Below are 18722 nucleotides of genomic sequence, written 5' to 3'. Positions count from 1 at the left end.
CAAACTAATGCGTATCTTGCTTGCCTGTGAAATTTTAAGTATTTTAAAAAGATATGGACAGAACTTCCTAAGGCTGCTGTGGGAGATGCAGAAGACAGTAATGCTAACGACTATGCACAGTGAAAGTTTCAGGCAGACAGTGCACTGGGGGCACGGATTCCTGTATGGGGAATGAAGATTTACCTGGGAATGGGGGGGGGGTAGGCAACAATAAAAGTGCTTACATTTTACAGCATAAATGATTTCAACAAATAGTCTTTCAAAAGACATTTGGATTTGCTAGAAATACATAAATGGGTTCCACCAGAAATTTGAAAATAAAAGAGTGAAAGGATTCAGGAAAAAACAAAAGCCCAGAAAGACACCCCCCCCCCCCCGCACACATTGTGTCTTCTAAATTACACTCTGATCATGCAAATAGGCAATGTTGGAATATGTGCAAGAACTAGATGCAAATAGGAGACACTTTGCTGTGCTATCCTACATGGGAGGTTCGGTTTGGAAGGCCTTGGGCTGCATATGCACATTTGGAGAAGGCAAGGAATCTTGCAGGTCCATATTTCTTCCTAGAACAAGATTTCAAGATACCACTATAAAAACAAGTATTGGGATTCAATGACCCGGAAACTGATCCGCTAGTCAGTTAAAAAAAAAATTCCACCAGCATTAAATAAATAAATGAAACAGTTGATATGGCTAACAGAAGTGATGCTTCCTATTTACGACTTGAAGTCAATACTCTGGTGAGTTGGAGACAAAATGATTATTTAAAAGCTCCTTTTTATTTCTCTAGCACCAGGCAAGACTCAAATGAACCTTTCACTGGGACACCAGAGATGTTAACACTCGTTCTCCAAGATCCAATTTCAACCAGCCAAGTTGTTACCTAATCCAGCAGCCATCACATATGATCAGGTTCCCGCCTCCCTGATGGGTGCCCTGCACCCACTCCCTCTTCCTCCCTGGACCGGGCTTTAAAGGCCCCGATGCCTGTGCATGCTGCTGATACAGCGTTCTAACATCCCCACTCTCTGTACATAGCATCAAGTTATTTAACCCTGTTAGGTAATAATTCTTAAAGGAGGAGTTTCCTACCCACAAATCACCCCCTCCCATTCCAGTCAAGACAGGGACCAGTCACTACAGGTAAGTGATTTATGCAGAAGTTGTCACGGCCCTTAGAAAACACCCGAAGTCACATTGGCATTGCTGCCATCACCTGCCCTAGGGGTTAATCCAGTGCTAAAACTCCAGAGATAAGGAGATTGTCACAGCCTGGTGAGGAGCTGCTCTCACAACTGGCCTCCCGCTGTTGCTGTTCAATCTTTATTTATTTTCTTCACACAAGGAGAAAAACAAACCAAACCCAAAGGCACATTCAGGAGACCTGGTGGGAGGGCTGTGTGAAAAGGACTGTTTTGTCCTTGGCTGAGCAATGCTGGTCCAGAGCCGCTCCCAGCTGCTACCCACTAGAGGGCACTCTCTCCCCACCAAGGACTTGTTCAGAGGAGGGTCCGCCAGGCACCAATGTCTCCAGTAGAGCTGGGGAAATGGATCTGCTTGGATTCAAGCTCCCAAAGGTGGGCAGGAAGGGAGGAGAACATATTTATAGAGGACATTGTTTCAGGCCATGGGGTGAACTTGAGAGTCGCCCAACTGAGCGACAAAAGAGACAACTGGAGAAGAGAGACGCTGGATGGACACGTGGCTTAGGAAAGGCTCAGGGGAGCCTTCCTTGGGGTTTCAAGCCACTGAGGCAGAAGCTGAGTTTTACAGCCCCCAGGGAAGGTAAGTGGCACTGCCTTTTCTAAGCCACGCTGCCATCCCGAAGCCAGTCAGGACTTGGAGGCCTGTGGAGGAGCCAGGGGGTAGGCTGCCTTTGTACTTTCAGAAACCGAAAATGTCCAGCCCTTGGAAGCCAGATTACAACTTCCACGCACTGGATTGCATCATCTGATGATATAAAACACAGACTCAGCTTGCACACCTACTGATTATAAAGGTAAAGTCACTTTGCTAAAACTCAAACAAGTGGGGCACGGGGCAGGACTCCTGCCACCTTGCCAGCGAGACTGAGTTCTTGGAAGGCAGAGGTGATCTGATGACCCAGCATGATCTCATGGATCTCACAGTGTGCATCTATTCAGGTATCTTCAGAGCTCTTGTCCACAAGAGCCAAGTAGGATGGAGGTCGATGGCATCCATGCATATGTATCTTGTCACCCTTCTAGGCCAGGCAGCCATTTCTGTGTATATGCCCCACCCTCCAGTTGTTATACTGGAGACATTATAACAATTTCTCTCTGCCATCTCTTCCCATTTCAAGAAAGTCAGATCTGCCCTTCAAATCTGAAAGCTCTACACAAGCAACACCAGGCTGAAGTTAAGACTGAGCTCCACACACTTAACTTGGTATGTTTGCCCTAAGCGCATGTTGTCCACAGCAAAGGTTCTTTGTGCAAGGGAGAACCAGGCACAGGACCAGTACCATGAAGGGTCTCCAGGAGATCCAAAGTAGTCCCCAAGTGCAAAGTCACAACAAAGGGACCCTGTAGAGAGAAGGCTGAGTTCAGTGAGCCAAATTACCAACCAGGTACCAAAAATGGGCGGGGCACTGTGACTCCCAAGATGCAACAGACATGGGCTCTGGTTTCTAGAAGGCTGTGATTTACGTATCTGTGGACCTACTTTCCATCAACTGCTTTTAGATCTGTGGACCCCCTGTCCTTCCAGCTTCTGTCTCTTCCTACCGGCACAGTCACCATCCACAAACTGGTGGATGCTTCTCCAGCTGGGAAATAGCTGTGCTATATAGCTCATTCTTATAAGCCACATCCTCCATTACTTAGTACCCTGAAGCTCGGGGTTGTATTTATGGGTCCTCTTCCCTCCCAGTCCACAAGCCTCTCCTGTGTTTGATGGAAAAGCTGTCCTGGTGAATTATTTTAAAGAGTCGTCTATCAAGTAAATGGAAACGATTAACCATTTGATTTCCCCAGTTTCAAAATCCAGCATCACAGGCAGCTGCTAGACAACAGCTGATGGATGGGCTCCAGAAAGCCCACTGAGACCTTAGAGCACCAAGGGGGGGCATCTTCCTGACAGTTGGCCTGCAGTGGCCTCTTCTGAGAGGTCCTGGTGAACAGAATCTTTAAGCCTGGGAATCACCCTGGTAGGCATTGCACCCTTAAAATCACACAGGGCTTTGTCTGAGTCAAAAAGTCTCCTACAGTGTCACTTTCCCCGGGGCATTTGGTGTGACCATATCTTTCAATTCTCCTGACATTGTTCTTCGTTTGTTAAGCAGGTACGTAAGGACATTTATGACCAGAAGAGGGCTTGTAGACTGCCCTCCACCAACAAGACACCTCGAGCTTCAAGTGTTTCAGTGCAAGTATATTTATGGAGTGTTTATTACAGTGTCATGGCTGTGCTGATTTTCAAAGTAAGGGTGGTCTTGCCAGGAACTGGAAGATGCACTCAGATCTTCACACCTGGTCCAGAGCCACTGCAGGTGGAACTTTGGGTGAAGTTTTAAGGTAGGAGATGGAAACAAACACACAGGACGCTCTTGGGATGGTTTTACTATTTTAAGGTAGGAGATGGAAACAAATACACAGGACGCTCTTGGGATGGTTTTACTATTTTGGGTGTTTAAGGGTTTTCTTTAGAGACATACCAAGTTCTTCTTGTCTTTACTCTGGGCTAGCTTTCTGCCATTCTGGTCACAGGACTTTCTATTTCTCGGGGGATGTACGGGCATGGATCCCATTCACACATTCCCTGCTTGGCACACTGAGTCTCCCCGGGCCAGCTGGCAGTGAGAAAGCTAATGCACTGGGCAACAGGCGCTTGCATTTCTGGATGGGTGCCGGCTGCCTGAGCGAGGGACTTATAGATCTTAATAGCTAACGCTTGTATTGCTGCTCAGGAAACCCCTCTGCTTAAAGAAAAGCTACAGAAGTTGGGGGTTGGGACATGATGTTATATTGCCTCTGCCCTCAGATCTGTGTCCTCGGAGATCTGAGCAAAGGAAACGGGGCATGGGAGAGGGCCAGGGTAGAGAATGCAAGGCCTGGACTGCACATGGAAGAGAACTCATGATGCAAGGAACCATTTCCTACTTAGTTATACATAAGAAGCATGAGAAATGCGGAGCACTGGCTGGAGGATGCTGTGCAGCCCTTGGAGAGGAAGGCATCTCTCTACAAATGGCATCTGCTACACAAAGTGGAAAGCAGGAGGGGGGGGGGGTTCTTAATTCTTTCTTGCCTTAAGCTGAAAACGCTTTGTGGTTTGAAGTCGTGATAAGGTGCCCAGCACACTGCCTAGTTCTTGCCAGAGCATGATTAACCCTTCATCCGTACCCCCCACACACAGTTCTATTAGACAAAAAAGTGTGCAATTATGGTACTCTTCACTCAGCTCTATAATATAGCATAGGGAATTTGCACTGAGATAGGAATGGGATATCTCCATGATAAACCAGATTCCAGGGGTGTGACTTTCTTAGTTTCAGGTTCCTCCTCATCAAATAGGTGCTGAAAATGCTCATTTGCCACAATTCTTACTATGGATAAAATAAGGTTATTATTATTATTATTATTATTATTATTATTATTATTTTATTATTATTATTATCGGTTTTTAAGACAGAGTCTCTACATAGTCCTGGCTGTCCTGGAACTCACTATGTAGATGGGGGTGACTTCAAATTCATCTCTGCTTTCCCAGTGCTGGGATGAAAGGCCCATGATCATTATTTACTGAAGCATATCCAGTGTTTGGTACAAGTAGGATCCCATTGACTCTCACACCTGTTAATATATCACTTCTGGGGTGAAGGCTGAAGGATCAGGAGTTCAAGATCACCCTCAGCTACAAAGCAAGTCTGCAGCTGTCCTGCACTGTGTAAGATGCTGCTTTTGGGACTGGGAGGTGAAGGTAAAGAATCAGAAATGCCAGTTTGGTGTCTGGTTCCTGAGTGTTACAAATCGATAGCAAAGAAAGAACCAGCATAAGCCAGTGAGTGCATCCACACACATGGGTACATGCAAATGTATACACATACCCCCTATGCGAGCTTCTGAACAATTCCTGGTCAGTGATGTCATCACACCCTGCAAGTCAGTCTTCCATCCGTGAGCGAGTGGAATACATTTCAATACATCCTCCACTTTTTCCCCCTTGCCTACTGCTTAGGTTCCTATATCACTGTCCTAAGCACTGTAAGGTTCCGGCTGCTTAGAGAATCTTGTGTTTTATTTATGTGGGGAAGCAGGAGCAGAGGACATCCTGGAATATTGTTCCTTGGGTGCCACCATTATTATTATTATATTATTATTTTATTATTTGAAATGAAGTTTCTCGTGTTTTGTCTTACCAATTAGTCTACACTGAGTGGAGGAAATGCCACAGGTATCCCACTGTGCCCAGGTTTTTGTGTGTCTGCTTTTTACATGGAGTCTCCAAACTGTATTCTCCCTGAGCCATAAACCATCTGTGTCCTCCCTACTGCATGCCACCACCACTCTAGAAGGCTGGAAGATCCCCCGAGAACTACAGCTCAGAAGTAGCCTCAACTTATGTCAGACAAGCTAGCCTTGAAGTCTCCTTTAGAGGCTGCTTTCAAAGTTCCATTAAAAATACATAAATTACAGTTAGAAAGTGAGTAAAAAGTGAGTAAAGGCTCTATTTATAGCCTGGGGTTTGGGGAAGCATGGTTCTATTTTAAATTTGGGTCGGATTCAGTGCTCACAGTCACCCTACTCTGCTAAGGCAAGGAAAAACACCACATTAAAAATATTAAAACAAGTTGCTATTGCCGGGCCTGTGGCATGTGTGGTCTCACCTTGCTGACGTTGATGCTTAGGATAACAAATGTCTTTTCTGCTCTTAGCAAATGAGCTTTCCCGACCACATTCACAAACTAAATAGTGGCAGAGAGATTTTTTCTCTCTAACTTTCCAAACAGTGTCATCAGAACTAAATTGCTTGCTTGCAACTAGAAGTTGAACCTAGAGCCCTGTGCCGCCTCCCACCCAAGTAACTTATGACCAGTCCAGAAGTCACTTGGAAATAAAGATCATATCCTCAAAAGAATCTTCCCAAGTTTTTTTTTTTTCAACATTAAATAATTTTGGGACCAGCTTCCTTGACAATAGTGTGGATGACCTGGAAGGATGGACAGACCCTGAGGAGCATTTGCAAAGTTCTTTGACAACCCTGTCCTATTTGCCTTGCAAGGGCTCACATTGAGGGAGGCAATCCAAGTGTTAAGGTACTTCTTCACCATGCCAGCGAGCTGGAGATGCAAACCTTTGCAGGTGACAGCCATGAGGAGGTGAGAAGATCAAGAGAAGACAGGAGGTTGATGCCGGGATCTGGAAACTTGGGCTATACACTAGGTGTCTCCATCCCTTCTGCCCTTTGCCTTGTTCTTCCATGTCTCTCTCTATCTGCATCAGACTTACGACCTCACTGATAAGACGGTGGAAGTTCAAAGTGCAGGAGAGAAAAGGAGAGCACATTTTTCTTGAAGAAAGCAAAAGGGAAGGACTTCCTAAAGCCAAAGGCAACATTATCCCTTCAGCCTCCACTCAGGGCAAAGGAGAATCCTATGCAAACATGCGTGTCAACCCCATTAATATGTATGTAGACATGTGCCACATGATAGGACGTGGCTGGGGATGGAACCACCCTGAGAAGGACCAGACAGAAGGCTGCCACAGGGCTGACAGTAAGGGGTGATCTGCTTGTTCCTTTCAACTTTAGTTTTCCCCAGAGTTCACAGCTGCATGAAAGAAAGTAATTCTTAAGCTCTTCTTGCAGCTCACATGCCAAGTGGCAAAGTCCCCTCAGCAATCAGTAAGAGGGAGTAGGGGGAATAATACTTCAGGAACCTCTTGAAAAGGGAAAACTCCCTTCTAGTGGCTTTCTCCTTTTCTTCTGGTGACTGGAATGTGAAGTAACAGCTGGCACTCTGGCAACCTTGTTATATCATGAGGGGGACTGAACATGGAAGTCTCACCCAGGAAGCCACAAGTGAGATAGAACACTTGGACTTGGAGATCAGCTTCAATGCTCTCACCTCTGGAGAACAAGAGAATAACCAAGCTGCATTTTGTTTAAGGCATATTTTGGAATTTTTCAGGATTTTTTTTTAAACTTTTGGCAGCCATTGATACAAACTGTTAAGAAAAGGGGAGGAATCTAGAAGGCAGGGTGATTTCATGTTGGTTAGAGAGTTCCATGAAATTAGAAAGAAACAGATCTAGAGGTAACTCAAAGAAGTAAAAGCCAAGGCAAGCCTTGACAGAGCTTTCTCCTTAACAGACAGAGAGGGCCGGGCCACTAGGGGGCCTTTCCTGGATACCCCTAGAGCCATGAGTGGAAGCCAGAGAAGCCAGACATCTGGGCAAGTGGACACAAAGGGGAGGTGTCATATGGCCAGGGTACTTACTGAGTGGCCTAGAAGTATCCTTTGGCTTTGACCAGGAATGCAAGGGTAGGGAGAAGAGGCTCTGCATACAAACCTGCTAAGAGCATCTTGCTCCTTCCAAGATGAAGACATGAGTCCACCCTGCCCAAAGGAAAACTAAACTCATCCAACTATAAAGCAGGAAGCAAATATATATAAAAGGTATAGCAATGGATGGGGGAAGTTCTAACATATTATTTTAGACGAAGAGCCAGAAACCTGCCTATCAATATACAGCTGACGCCTCCAAACACAACAGTAAAAGGATGTGGAGCCAAAGGAGCCTGTGGAGCTGGTGGGGTACAGGGAACTGGGGGTGAGGGTGGGGTCCTAGGCCACTCTACTTGCAGAAGGAATGGCTGCCATTCCTTGCAGCATCCACAGATCTCCCCCAGATAAGCACAATGAGTATGTGCACATGTCCATTAACTTTCCCTTTTCGGAAACAACCAACACCTGTGATCCCAAGATCTTACAAATACATGAAGGGTCTGGCATGGCCCCTCAAGGAAATGTTGAGTACAGTCCTTAACCCACCTCAGAAGCCACCCTCTCAACATTTACTGCTAACAAGTCAGCATGCCATGCCTTTCTCCACACAAGGGAGACAGAACACATCACCAAAGAGGCAAATGGGGCCTTTCTTGCTTCTCAGAACTTTCCAGCATTCTCCAGAAGCCCCCAGGCACTGGTGAACAAAGACCAGCCAGGAGGACTGAAAGCTGACTGTCTGGAGTCTCATGACACAGGCATGAGCTGAGGAATGCTGGCTGTGATGAGGACAGGGCATTAGAGATCCTGCGCTCTAGCCTAGTCACATTCCTTAGCTTAGTCATTCAAAAGAGACAAACATCTCAGAGACCAAGAAAGCCAGTTTACTGCCTTTAGGGGATAGGGATTAATCTATCTCAGTACTACCCATTCTTTCTTATCTCAGAACTTCCATCTTTCCCTGCAGACACAGCCCTCTGGAGTAGCATTGTCTTCCTGGGCTGTCCTCCATGGTGTCTCTCATTCTCCTCCGACACAGCTAAGTGGCTGAATCATGAAGCCATGGACATCTGCTGGCCAAGTGGGTCACACTTATCCTGAAGTCATGCGGGCACTCACATTCCATCCTAAACAGGCTTCTCAAATGCCGATTCTGGTTTCCAGGGGACATTTTAAAGGAGAAGTAGATTTCAAGCAAATGATTGCAACTTATCGAAAATAATGTGCTACTTAGCGTCTGCGGCAGACATCCTGGCAGGCAGTGAGGGGAAGCAGCGCCGGAGCAGATGGGCGAGATTAGGCTCAGATTTTCAGATGGGCTTTTTGTTGTTGTTGCTGCCTCCGCTCGTTTCGGCACACTTGTAACATCAGGAACTCGGGGAGAGCTCCCACTCCTCTCTGTGCCCTGAGATAGAGTTCCCTCCTCAACACTCACACTGGAAGCACCCACTCTGGGGAAAGGTACAGTGGGCATCAGGCTTAGCATCATCAAAATGTATTTATACCACAAGGCTCTGGCTAAATACATCAATAGCTGGCAGCGAGATGGATGAGGCACTAGCCTCATTTTCCTTTAAGGATTCTCCTCCCTGAGGCTCGGCCTTATTTACTCCAGTTACTACCATATTTCCCTGAAGAAGTGTCTTGTTTTCTCATTCACCTAGCAAGCCAACATCTTCTCCAAACATGTAATATCTGCTTGGAAAGTTCCAGAGCTTTTCCATCATCCAGACCCCCAGCCTGGCTTAGCAAGCACCTTGGGATGATACTTTATGAGCCTCCTAGCCTCCAGGAGAGCCAAGAGCTAATAGCAAGCTGTCCCTGTTTACATACATAAACACACACACACACACACACACACACACACACACGCACGCACGCACGCACGCACGCACGCACGCACGCACGCACAGGCACTTGCACACACTTTTTGATAGGTGTGTGTGTGTGTGTGTGTGTGTGTGTGTGTGTGTGTGTGTGCATGTATGATGCATGTGCATTTGTGTGCCTGCATGGAGAAAGCAGACACTGCTCTGTCGCTCTCTGCCATATTCCTTTGAGGTCTCTAATGGAACCTGGAACCAGTCTCACTGCTATCAAGTTACAGAAGTCCTTGGGGGTACAGAGATGTGTAGTCACACCTGAGTTTTTACGTGGGTACTGGGAATTTTAACTCAGGCCTTCATGCTTATGCAGGAAGTCCCCTATAGAATGGGGAGAAGCCATCACTGGAGCCATGAAATTTGGGCCAGAGGCTGTTTTCCATTATAAAACCTCCCTTTTAGAAACCAAATTTGCTTTTCTTTTTCTACATGGTTGCTTGGCATCGGCACTGGGCATGACTGCAGACAGGCCAGGCCTATTGTGTCTAGCAACATCCTTGCAGATCAGCTAAAGTAAAGTTCTGTTTTGAGACAGGCTCTCATGTAGCACAGACTGGCATCAAACTCACTCCACAGCTAAGGGTGGTAAGCTCCTGATTCTCCTGCCTCCACCTCCCGGCTCCCAAGCGCTGGATGGAATTACAGGTGCACACCAGAGCCACCTTAAAGTAAAGTTTTATCAGCTTGCCCAAAATGGTCTCCACAAATTTCACCCATAGTGCTGTCCCTCCAAAGACCTGGGTGATCACGACAGCAGCAAGCTTGCTGGGTACCGGTTCTCCACATGGCCCACACCTCAGATACAGAGAGTCAAACAGAACGAAGATGACTATTCAAGATCATGGTGGAAGGAGCTATTTCACTCAGTGAACTTGGCAGCATACATAATGGGCTGATGATGAAAGAACCCAAGTATCCTTAATGACTCTTTTTTTGTGGGAATTAAACTTTACATATCAACTTACAAAATTTAGTGTGGTTGCTGTGAATGCTCCATAGATGGTAATGGGGGGCTAAGCCTTTTTTTGCTGGTGCTTGAACTGAAGTACACAGGACACAGAACTAGCTCTGCAGGTAAATTAAGTTGGGGTTCCTTCTCCCCTCTTCTGGTCTCACAGCTGTTTCCACTGGTGCCCAGGTAGCGGGGTGGACAAACAGACATTAAGGGGCAGCCTGTAGTCTCACAGGGTAGAGGTCAATGTCAGCTTCTCTGCTGCCTTTTACAAAATTCCTTTCTGTTTTTCCTAAACAAGTTACACCAGTAAAACTGATAGCATGGTGTCATTTCCACAGCTTCAAAAATACCCCCTTCTGTCCTAACATAGACAAAAAATTCACAGAATTCTTCGACTACCACACCTCCAAAAGTTACAGTAAGGGCCACAGTCCTCTTGAAAGGTGAATCTCCCTTTGCTTCCAATGCTGGAAGATGGAGCTGGATGCTGCTCTTCCTGATAGCACAGTGATGATCAGCTGGTACCACACCTTGGTTTTCAAGTTCAGCATCCCGGCTAGGATGACCTTTTAGTTCCTGGCTCTCTTTCTGCTTTGCAAAACAGAACTCCATCACCATCCCTCTGCCACCAAGATGACCTCTGAGCTCTCAGAAACAGTGTAGAGAAAGGCAGCTTGATGGCTCCAATGAACGATGTGCCTAGCTCTTCTGTCAAGGTTCTATAATATTTGTAGAACATATATTCCTTCTCCCTACAGCAAAGTTAAAATGCTATAAAACACCTCATCTTTGAAAGTTACCTCTAAATGGGCACTGGAGCCATGATGACATTAGAAAATAAAGCAACTAGCTTAAGATTACACAACGCAGTGTGAATGGAACATAAGCAGTGTGAATCGCCCTTAATCGGCCCTTCTTCTAGCCAGGATCCCGAGATACAGTGATTGGTCCAGATCTAGAGACTTCTACTTTAGGCCAATGACAATACTAATGGTTTTAAAACTCTGGATGGCCATGACATGTGGTGGATCATCTGTCCAGAAGTTAAGTGATAGGAATACAGTGTGCGTGCGTGCGTGTGTGTGTGTGTGTGTGTGTGTGTGTGTGTGTGTACAAAACAAGAAGCAGGCATTTCTGTAATTCTTCCCTCCTGCAGGTCACTCCTGTGGTCCTGTGCTTGGTCCTGTGCCTACACTCCAGAAACACTGTAGTGGGCGCTGGTGTCCTGTGACTAACTACTCAGGTTTTCCTCATGAAAAGTAGCATTGCCATTAGTCTCATGACCCAAACACCCCTGAGACTGTTTCAAAGATGCTAAAGCAAACGTCAAGGAATGGTTTCTCCAGTTACTCATCTGATTGCTAAGCATTTACGCAATTTATGTGGTGAATGAAACATAGCCACCATCTGAGAATGGCAGCTTTCCCTTGTTTCCCTGATGTGTATAGGGCACTTGGAGTGCACAAAAACGTAAGACCACGAATCCAATACAGGCATTCAGTCTGAAATGTTGGCCCAGCTGTTGAAGCTCCAGCTCGCATACATAAGGGTGGACACACTGGTCTCAGATTCCTAAATTCTTCACAATGAAAGAGGAGAGACTTAATCCTTATACAGCAAAGACTCCCTAGTGCTCAGATTGGTTTAAAATTTTGCAGTCACTTCTATTGCTTTGCTTTGGTGTGTAAAATTCACTGTAGTTGCTTTTGGATTTTTCTTTCAGTGACAAATTAATTTAAGTTTACAAGGAAAAGAAATCCCTAGGGGTAGAATTCATCCATTTGAAGAATATGCTGATTTTTAAGAAACTATGATTTCCCTAGAAACCAAAGAGCAGAGTTTAAGGAGGGAAAGAGGACTCGGGTGGGGGGAGTCTTTTTAGGAGAGGGAGATAAAATAACTCACAGAATGTCTCTGGATCAAGAGGCATGACAGGGACAGATGTCCTAGCGTTGAGGACAGAGTACTACACCATGTCCCTTCTGGATCACATCACAGCACCTTGTCTCATCAACCATATGGTTCTGCAGGGGTGACCATGCCCTTTACACCTGAGCCACACCCAGATTCTTGGGGATTGACATTCTCTGCTCCCACAAAGAAAGGCAGGGATGGAAGAGGAAAAGGAGCCCAGCTCTGGTGAACTGTGATCAATGCCTAGAGATTTATAGCAATTCATTCATGGACCAGTTCCTTTTTTTATGAAATATACTTAATTTGTTTATCCATTACACTTAAAAAAAAGCATTATTGAAAGTAGGCTGGTTGATTAAGTTTACAAAAAGTACTTGCCTTATAAGCATGGAAACCTGAGTTCAATCCCTAAGAACCCATTGGTAGGGGGAGGGGTATACTCTTGTAATCTCAGCACTGGGAAGGGAGGCAGAGACAGGTAAATCCCCAGAGGCCTACTGGCCAACAGGTCTAGACTAATTGATGAGTTATAGACTCTGTCTCAAAAAGCAAGATGAAAAGGTAGAGACAGGATTCCCGAGGAATGATAGCCAAGGTTGTGCTTTGTCACACACACACACACACACACACACACACACACACACGCGCGCGCTATATACACACTTTCACAAACCATTCCCTGAGTGGGTACTATGTCCTAGACGGATACTGATGACACACAAATACAATGACTAAAGGCATTCCTGACATGGACAAATGGTTGCATGGGAAAGACAGACAAACGAGACTATTGCTAGAATTCAGCTCGTAGAACATAGCACAGTGGATGAAGTTTCCTCACCCAACCACCTCACAGTTAAGGAAATTGCACCTCATCATAATACTTTACTGGAGCCTAGGCTGCCCATGTGTTTAGATACACCAACAGAACCCAAAAACATGTTCATGCAGAGCTTGACAGAGGCAGATGCTGGAGGTTCCCTGCAACTCCTCACCATCCACAGAACCTTGTACCATTCAACCTAGCAACAGTGCATAGGATTTCAACACTGAAGAGCCACAGATAAACAGAATCTAGGGGCTGCATCTGGGGATGAGGTACCCTCACCCTATGAGAAATGAGAATCCCGACGGTGCAACAGATAGGAATCAGAGTAAACTCACTTCCCAGACAGGTGTCCCCAACACACTTCCTCGTGGTGGACAAGCAAGAGCTGTAGAGTGTTGCACCCAGGCCACAAGCCGCCCACCAGACCAGTGTGGGCTGGCAGAGTGGATTCTAACCTTCTGAGGCATCAAAGCTGACTTCTTTGGCTGTGAGAAAGCATTTACTCAGTTTAAGCAGACATTTTCCCCCTGTGGTTGGGCTGTCTGGAGTCTTTGGCTGACAAGTTCACCACACACTCAACTTGATGTGCCAGAGACCTTACTAACTCAGCTCTCAAGACAGTGCACTGCAAACCCCATCAGGGGTCCCAAGTCTGGGGCGGTGGTCTTTGCTTTGCAGGGGCTCCTGCAAGCTGAAGTCCAAGCCTCTGAATAACTTGTTTCGTCCATTCATAGGGAAGCAAAGGAAATATCTGAGCTGCTAGCAGAGAAACTGAGAGAAAAAAAATAGCTGCCATGAACACGCCATTCCTTACTCATCCCAGGCCAAGTAGAAGCCACATACCCTGACCCCAAAGTGAGCTTCCTCAGCATGGTAAGGCCCAGACCCCAACCGGCAATAATTCTACATATAAACAACTCTTGCTAGGCATGAAGCACACACCAGACAGTAATCAGCTTATCTAATAGAACAGGCCTCTTTTCCTACCACAGAGGAGGATTAGCGGGCTTGAATTACAGCCGTGAAGTGTAATCAAGCCTGGATCGACACTGGCAAAGGATACTGTATATTCCTGCTGGGCCGAGCGTTGTTGGCGCAACATGGTGTACCTACAGGGGATGAACAGGAAATGCTTGCCATGGTAATTATGCCGGGAGGTAGCAATTGAGAAGTGGGGAAAAGCTAGTGTTGTGGGAGGAAAACGAGATGGCAGCTGATGCCCACTCCCTAGACTCTTTCCAGTCTTTGGAAGGTCTCACAGTTACTGCATCTGAGCAGATTTTTCTTGCCCATTATAAACAGACTGTTCCCCTAAGCCATAGCAAGGGGAGACAGATACCCTAGCTAACTTGACCACAGAAACATCTGCAGAGTTTTATCTGCAGAGTGGAACTTGCAGCCTCCAACCATACTTGATATGGTTTGACTGAGTGCGGCCCAGCTGACAAGGAGTTACAAAGAAATGGGTACCAGAACTGAGAAATAAAGAAAAAAAAACACATAAAAATTGTAAATCCCATCCTCACCTTGAAGATGCCAAAACCAAGCCAAAGCAGATGGTGCCTGCCTTTTCTAGCTCCCAGATGGAAGCACCCCCACCTCACTTGAGATTCTAGGATCTCAAACTATGTTTGGGGGCGGGGGAGGCATTATTTACTTAGCACGTTCCTTTGACAGGAGGCAGCATGATTTCTGAAGTCCTAAATGGCCTCCTATGATGCTTGAGAAGGGAAACATTTTCACTTCCATGTCATTTGCTTGTAAATTTTAAGCCATCCTCTTCATAGAAACTGGTCATCCTCTCAAGCTAAGAAACCATTCTCTTCTGCATCTCTTAACAAAAAAGCAACCATTTCCCCTTTGCAACTCCACATCTGTATTGTCATCTATTTTGTCCTCCTATTCATATTTCTTTAAAGATCAAAGAGTCCTCCTAAGGAAGCTGCCTCCACTGACAGGGCATTGTGTGTCTCAGTCTTTCCCTAAGTCTAATTGTTTGGGTACAAACTTGTTACTCATTCTTCGAGGCTGCAAGGTGGTCTCTACCACACCTGCACACCATAAGTCAAATCTTTCTTTAACCAATTCTCTCTAACAGTTGCTCTGTAATACCCTTCCAACATCTGACACTTATTTGAGACTCTTCAGCATCCCGGGCTCTTGAACTTGCTATGCAGTCCAAGATGACTTTGAACTTCTGATCTTCCTGCTTCCACCCGAGGGCTGCCACTACAGGTGAGTTCCAGCATGCCCAGTTTATGTGATGCTAAGGGCAGAATCCAGAGCTTCAACATGTGAGGTACTCACTCTACCAGGAGCTACACATCAGTCCCCAACATGTAGTTCTTTCCCATACAGTTAAAAGAGCAGGCAACTGGAGTGACAGTGTGGCACTCCCCTGGAGAAGGACCATGATAAGAAAATAGGGTGTGTGTGTGTGTGTGTGTGTGTGTGTGTGTGTGTGTGTGTGTGAGAGAGAGAGAGAGAGAGAGAGAGAGAGAGTGAATGAGTGTGTGTGAGTGTGTGTATGTGTGAATGAGTGTGTGTGTGTGTGTGTGTGTGTGTGTGTGTGTGTGTGTGTGTGTGTGTGTGTGTGTGTGTTTGTGTGTGTGTTGCAGTGTTAGCGGCATGTGAAGCTGAATACTCAGTTCAGGAAGAAGCTTTTATTCCCCGAGTGCCACAGTACTGGAGGGAACTTCAACTCATTTAAAACTGCAACTAAATGACTCCAGTATTCAAAATTATGTCATCAGCACAGGCTAAGTGAGTACAACAGCTCTTCCAAAGCCACAGAATGCAAGAAGGAGCCAAGAACTGCCTTTGTAATACATTAAGCTGATCTGGACATGCAATAGTTTTGATATGGAGGGCAGGCTGAGGCTGCTACTCAGAGCTAGATGTGATCACATCTGAGAAAACCAGACCCCGAGTGGGAGAGCCTTCCCTGGTCCTGAGGCAAAAAGGAGCAGGCAGCTCCTTTTTCGGACAGTATGATCACTTATCATCAATCAGGCCCCGTGTGTGTGCTTGCATGTACGTGTGTGTGTGTGTGTGTGTGTGTGTGTGTGTGTGTGTGTGCATTCGTGTCTGTGCTCAAGTGTGTGCATGTGTATGTACTTGCTCAGACCTCTTATCCAGCCATGACACCACAGAGCCTTGCATTTCAGGCTTCAATCCATGTTTCTACACAAAAGCATGTGGGCAAGGCTGCAAAACCCCACCACACTATCTTCTCAGAGGTTTCAGATAAGCGGGCTGGGGAGAGGACCCTAGTACTCATAGTTCTGTTCTAAGCCTCAATCTTAGTTTTCCACATTATCTGTGACTCTGGTAGCAGAGGTCACTCTGCACTGAAGTGACTAAGCAGAAATCTATAAAATTGGTCACAGCCTTTACCTTCAGGGCATCTTGTGAATTTTATAACCACGCCCTAAAGAAGTCTTCTTAAATTTATCTTCCTAGCTGATGTCGCCTGTTTGACTAGAATTTAAGCTGTTGGAAGGGGCTTTAAGCCTTTTTTTCCCCCAATAGAGACTAAAAAGAAATGTGTTACTCAACCCCAAGGCTCATGACAAAGAACCCAGTAGGGTGAATCCTATCTCAGTTATACACTGTGGTGGGAGCCTTCCTGAGAAAGGGTGTTGCTTCTAAGTTTCCTACCTGTGGCTAAAATGGATTTCACGGAACTTTGGATGAGGGACCAGGTGATTTCCTGGGAACGCATAATCAGACCAAAGACCTCTTGAATTCTGATGAGGTGATCCTGTGTCTCACTCTCTTGGGATAGGATCCAAACTGGAATTCAGCTCTATCTTCTCCAACCAAGAGCTTTCATTTCTGCATTCCATTCTCCTTCCCTCATGGTCTCCCAGCCCCCCTTCCGGTCTGGAGGCCCAATCCCCATTTCAGGCAGACAGGTCTGGAGGGGGCAGATGGGTAATTTTTTCCTTTCAGCTTTAATGGCTGCTATTAACAATAAGTTGCCCTGCCCTACTAATGGCTCAACTTTCAGCTTTCCCTCTGATTGCCTGTGAGTAACACTGTGTCACATGAGCTGTGTTTAACAGAGGTGTAATAAATGCCAAAGAAGAAATATTACCCAAAATAAAAAATAGTTTGTCCCAGTGTGGCCAGGAGCTCATGACTCCCAATGACACTCATTTCAGCTTCCAAAGCAATTTCCATTTGCATTTTTTTAAGATCTCTGGAGACTTTAAGAAAGCTGTTTCAAGAGAAAATCCAGAAAGACTGTAGTGAATGTCAAGTGCAGGGATCTCTGTGTTCGAGACAACAGACAGACTGAGCAAGGAAAACTCTGGACTAAGAAGAGAGAGGTGGTTATGAGGGAAAGCTCGTTTATTATTACAAACAAGGCAGCCTGCCCTCCCTGCTATGTTCAGAACATCAGCTCTGGCACAAGGGGACAGAGATCCACAGAGATCCAAAGACTGAAGAATCCCCCTGACACCACACACACACACACACACACACACACACACACACACACACACACACACACACACGACATGTAGCGAGAGTCAAGTTTTTATTGCAACCAAACTCTGTTCTCGGTTTGATAATAAGCAAAAACCATGCTGTTGTGTTTCTTAAATAGTAGCTGGTTGGAGCTGCTTCATTCCCAGAGAAGAAAGCAATAAACACTGAAATCCCTTGGCAGTCCCTCTGTTGAAGCTGTGGGCAGGAAGCATTTCAAATCCTTAAGGTGTTGGGGGTGGGGGGAGGGAGGAAGATGACAGAGGGAGGAAGGAAGAGGTCTCCCAGGAGGCCTGGGAATGAAGTGTGGCCATCCTGTGAAAGGGAGGCTCTTAGAGTAACAGAAACTGGAAGGTAGCAATTTTCCCAATCACTTTGCTCACAAAGATTGGGCCAACGGTCCAAGAGCAGTATTCAGAACAAAAGAAGGTGCAGATGCTGTCTGGGCCAGCCTGTGGCTCTCCTTCAGAGCTCACAGCCCTCTTCTTTCTACATCTCTCAAGCTCGCAGCACATATCCCAGAACATTTGCTGTGTGTTCAACATAAGAGACCAAGGGATGGAAAGATGCAGTGGCTCTGGGATTTGGCTTTAGAATCACACTGTTCAAGGAGATCCTCTGATCCATCAGTGCAATAGAGAGGGTGACAAGTTTCCATTGTGATAGCAGACAATACATCTACATCAAAACATTATGGTATATGATGGACCCATATAGCTGTGTCTGTCTATTAGAATGGGAGTCACAGCAGAGGCGGGTGCTGTGCAGGCAGGACAACTGCAAAATCATAGTCTGTGGGAGAAGATCCATGAGGAGAACTGGGTGGCCCAGACAGGTGCAGCACAACACCCTAGTGGACAACTTGGCAACAAAACATGGCAGGAACAATGACTCTACCCTGACAGGTCTGATTAAAAGGAGAAAGGAGTCCAAGGCAGACTAAATACAAAAAGGGATCACTTATGGTCGGACTCCATGTTGGCCTTGGTCAAGTGGCTCTAGTAGGAGCTCATACCCTTGCTTTGCTACTCTTCACCTTTGGTCCTCGGCAAGTCATCCCAATGTATCTATTAAAACGCAAAGGGGAGCCCCGGCATTGGTGGTACACACCTTTAATCCCAGCACTCGGGAGGCAAAGGCAGGTGGATCTCTGTGAGTTTGAGGCCAGCCTGGTCT

At 46.1% G+C, this 18722-nt stretch overlaps 1 protein-coding gene across 6 annotated transcripts in view; it reads right to left on the bottom strand.

Annotated features, from left to right (window-relative positions):
- The window catches only part of Pbx1 (PBX homeobox 1), a 310806-nt gene that overhangs the window by 92755 nt on the left and 199329 nt on the right, over positions 1 to 18722 (bottom strand). Inside the window, exon 1 of one of the 6 annotated variants that reach the window (XM_027417093.2) lies at positions 16713 to 16848. The exons of the other annotated variants lie outside the window; for them this stretch is intronic. Coding sequence (XP_027272894.1) covers positions 16713 to 16776 — 64 coding nt within the window. The 5' untranslated portion in view covers positions 16777 to 16848. Of the gene's footprint in view, positions 1 to 16712; positions 16849 to 18722 lie in introns of those variants that run through there. 6 annotated transcript variants of the gene reach the window in all.

Source organism: Cricetulus griseus, chromosome 5 (assembly GCF_003668045.3).
Source record: "Cricetulus griseus strain 17A/GY chromosome 5, alternate assembly CriGri-PICRH-1.0, whole genome shotgun sequence".
NCBI classification, from domain to species: Eukaryota; Metazoa; Chordata; class Mammalia; order Rodentia; family Cricetidae; genus Cricetulus; species Cricetulus griseus.
This window is presented reverse-complemented; position numbering and strand designations above follow the sequence as displayed.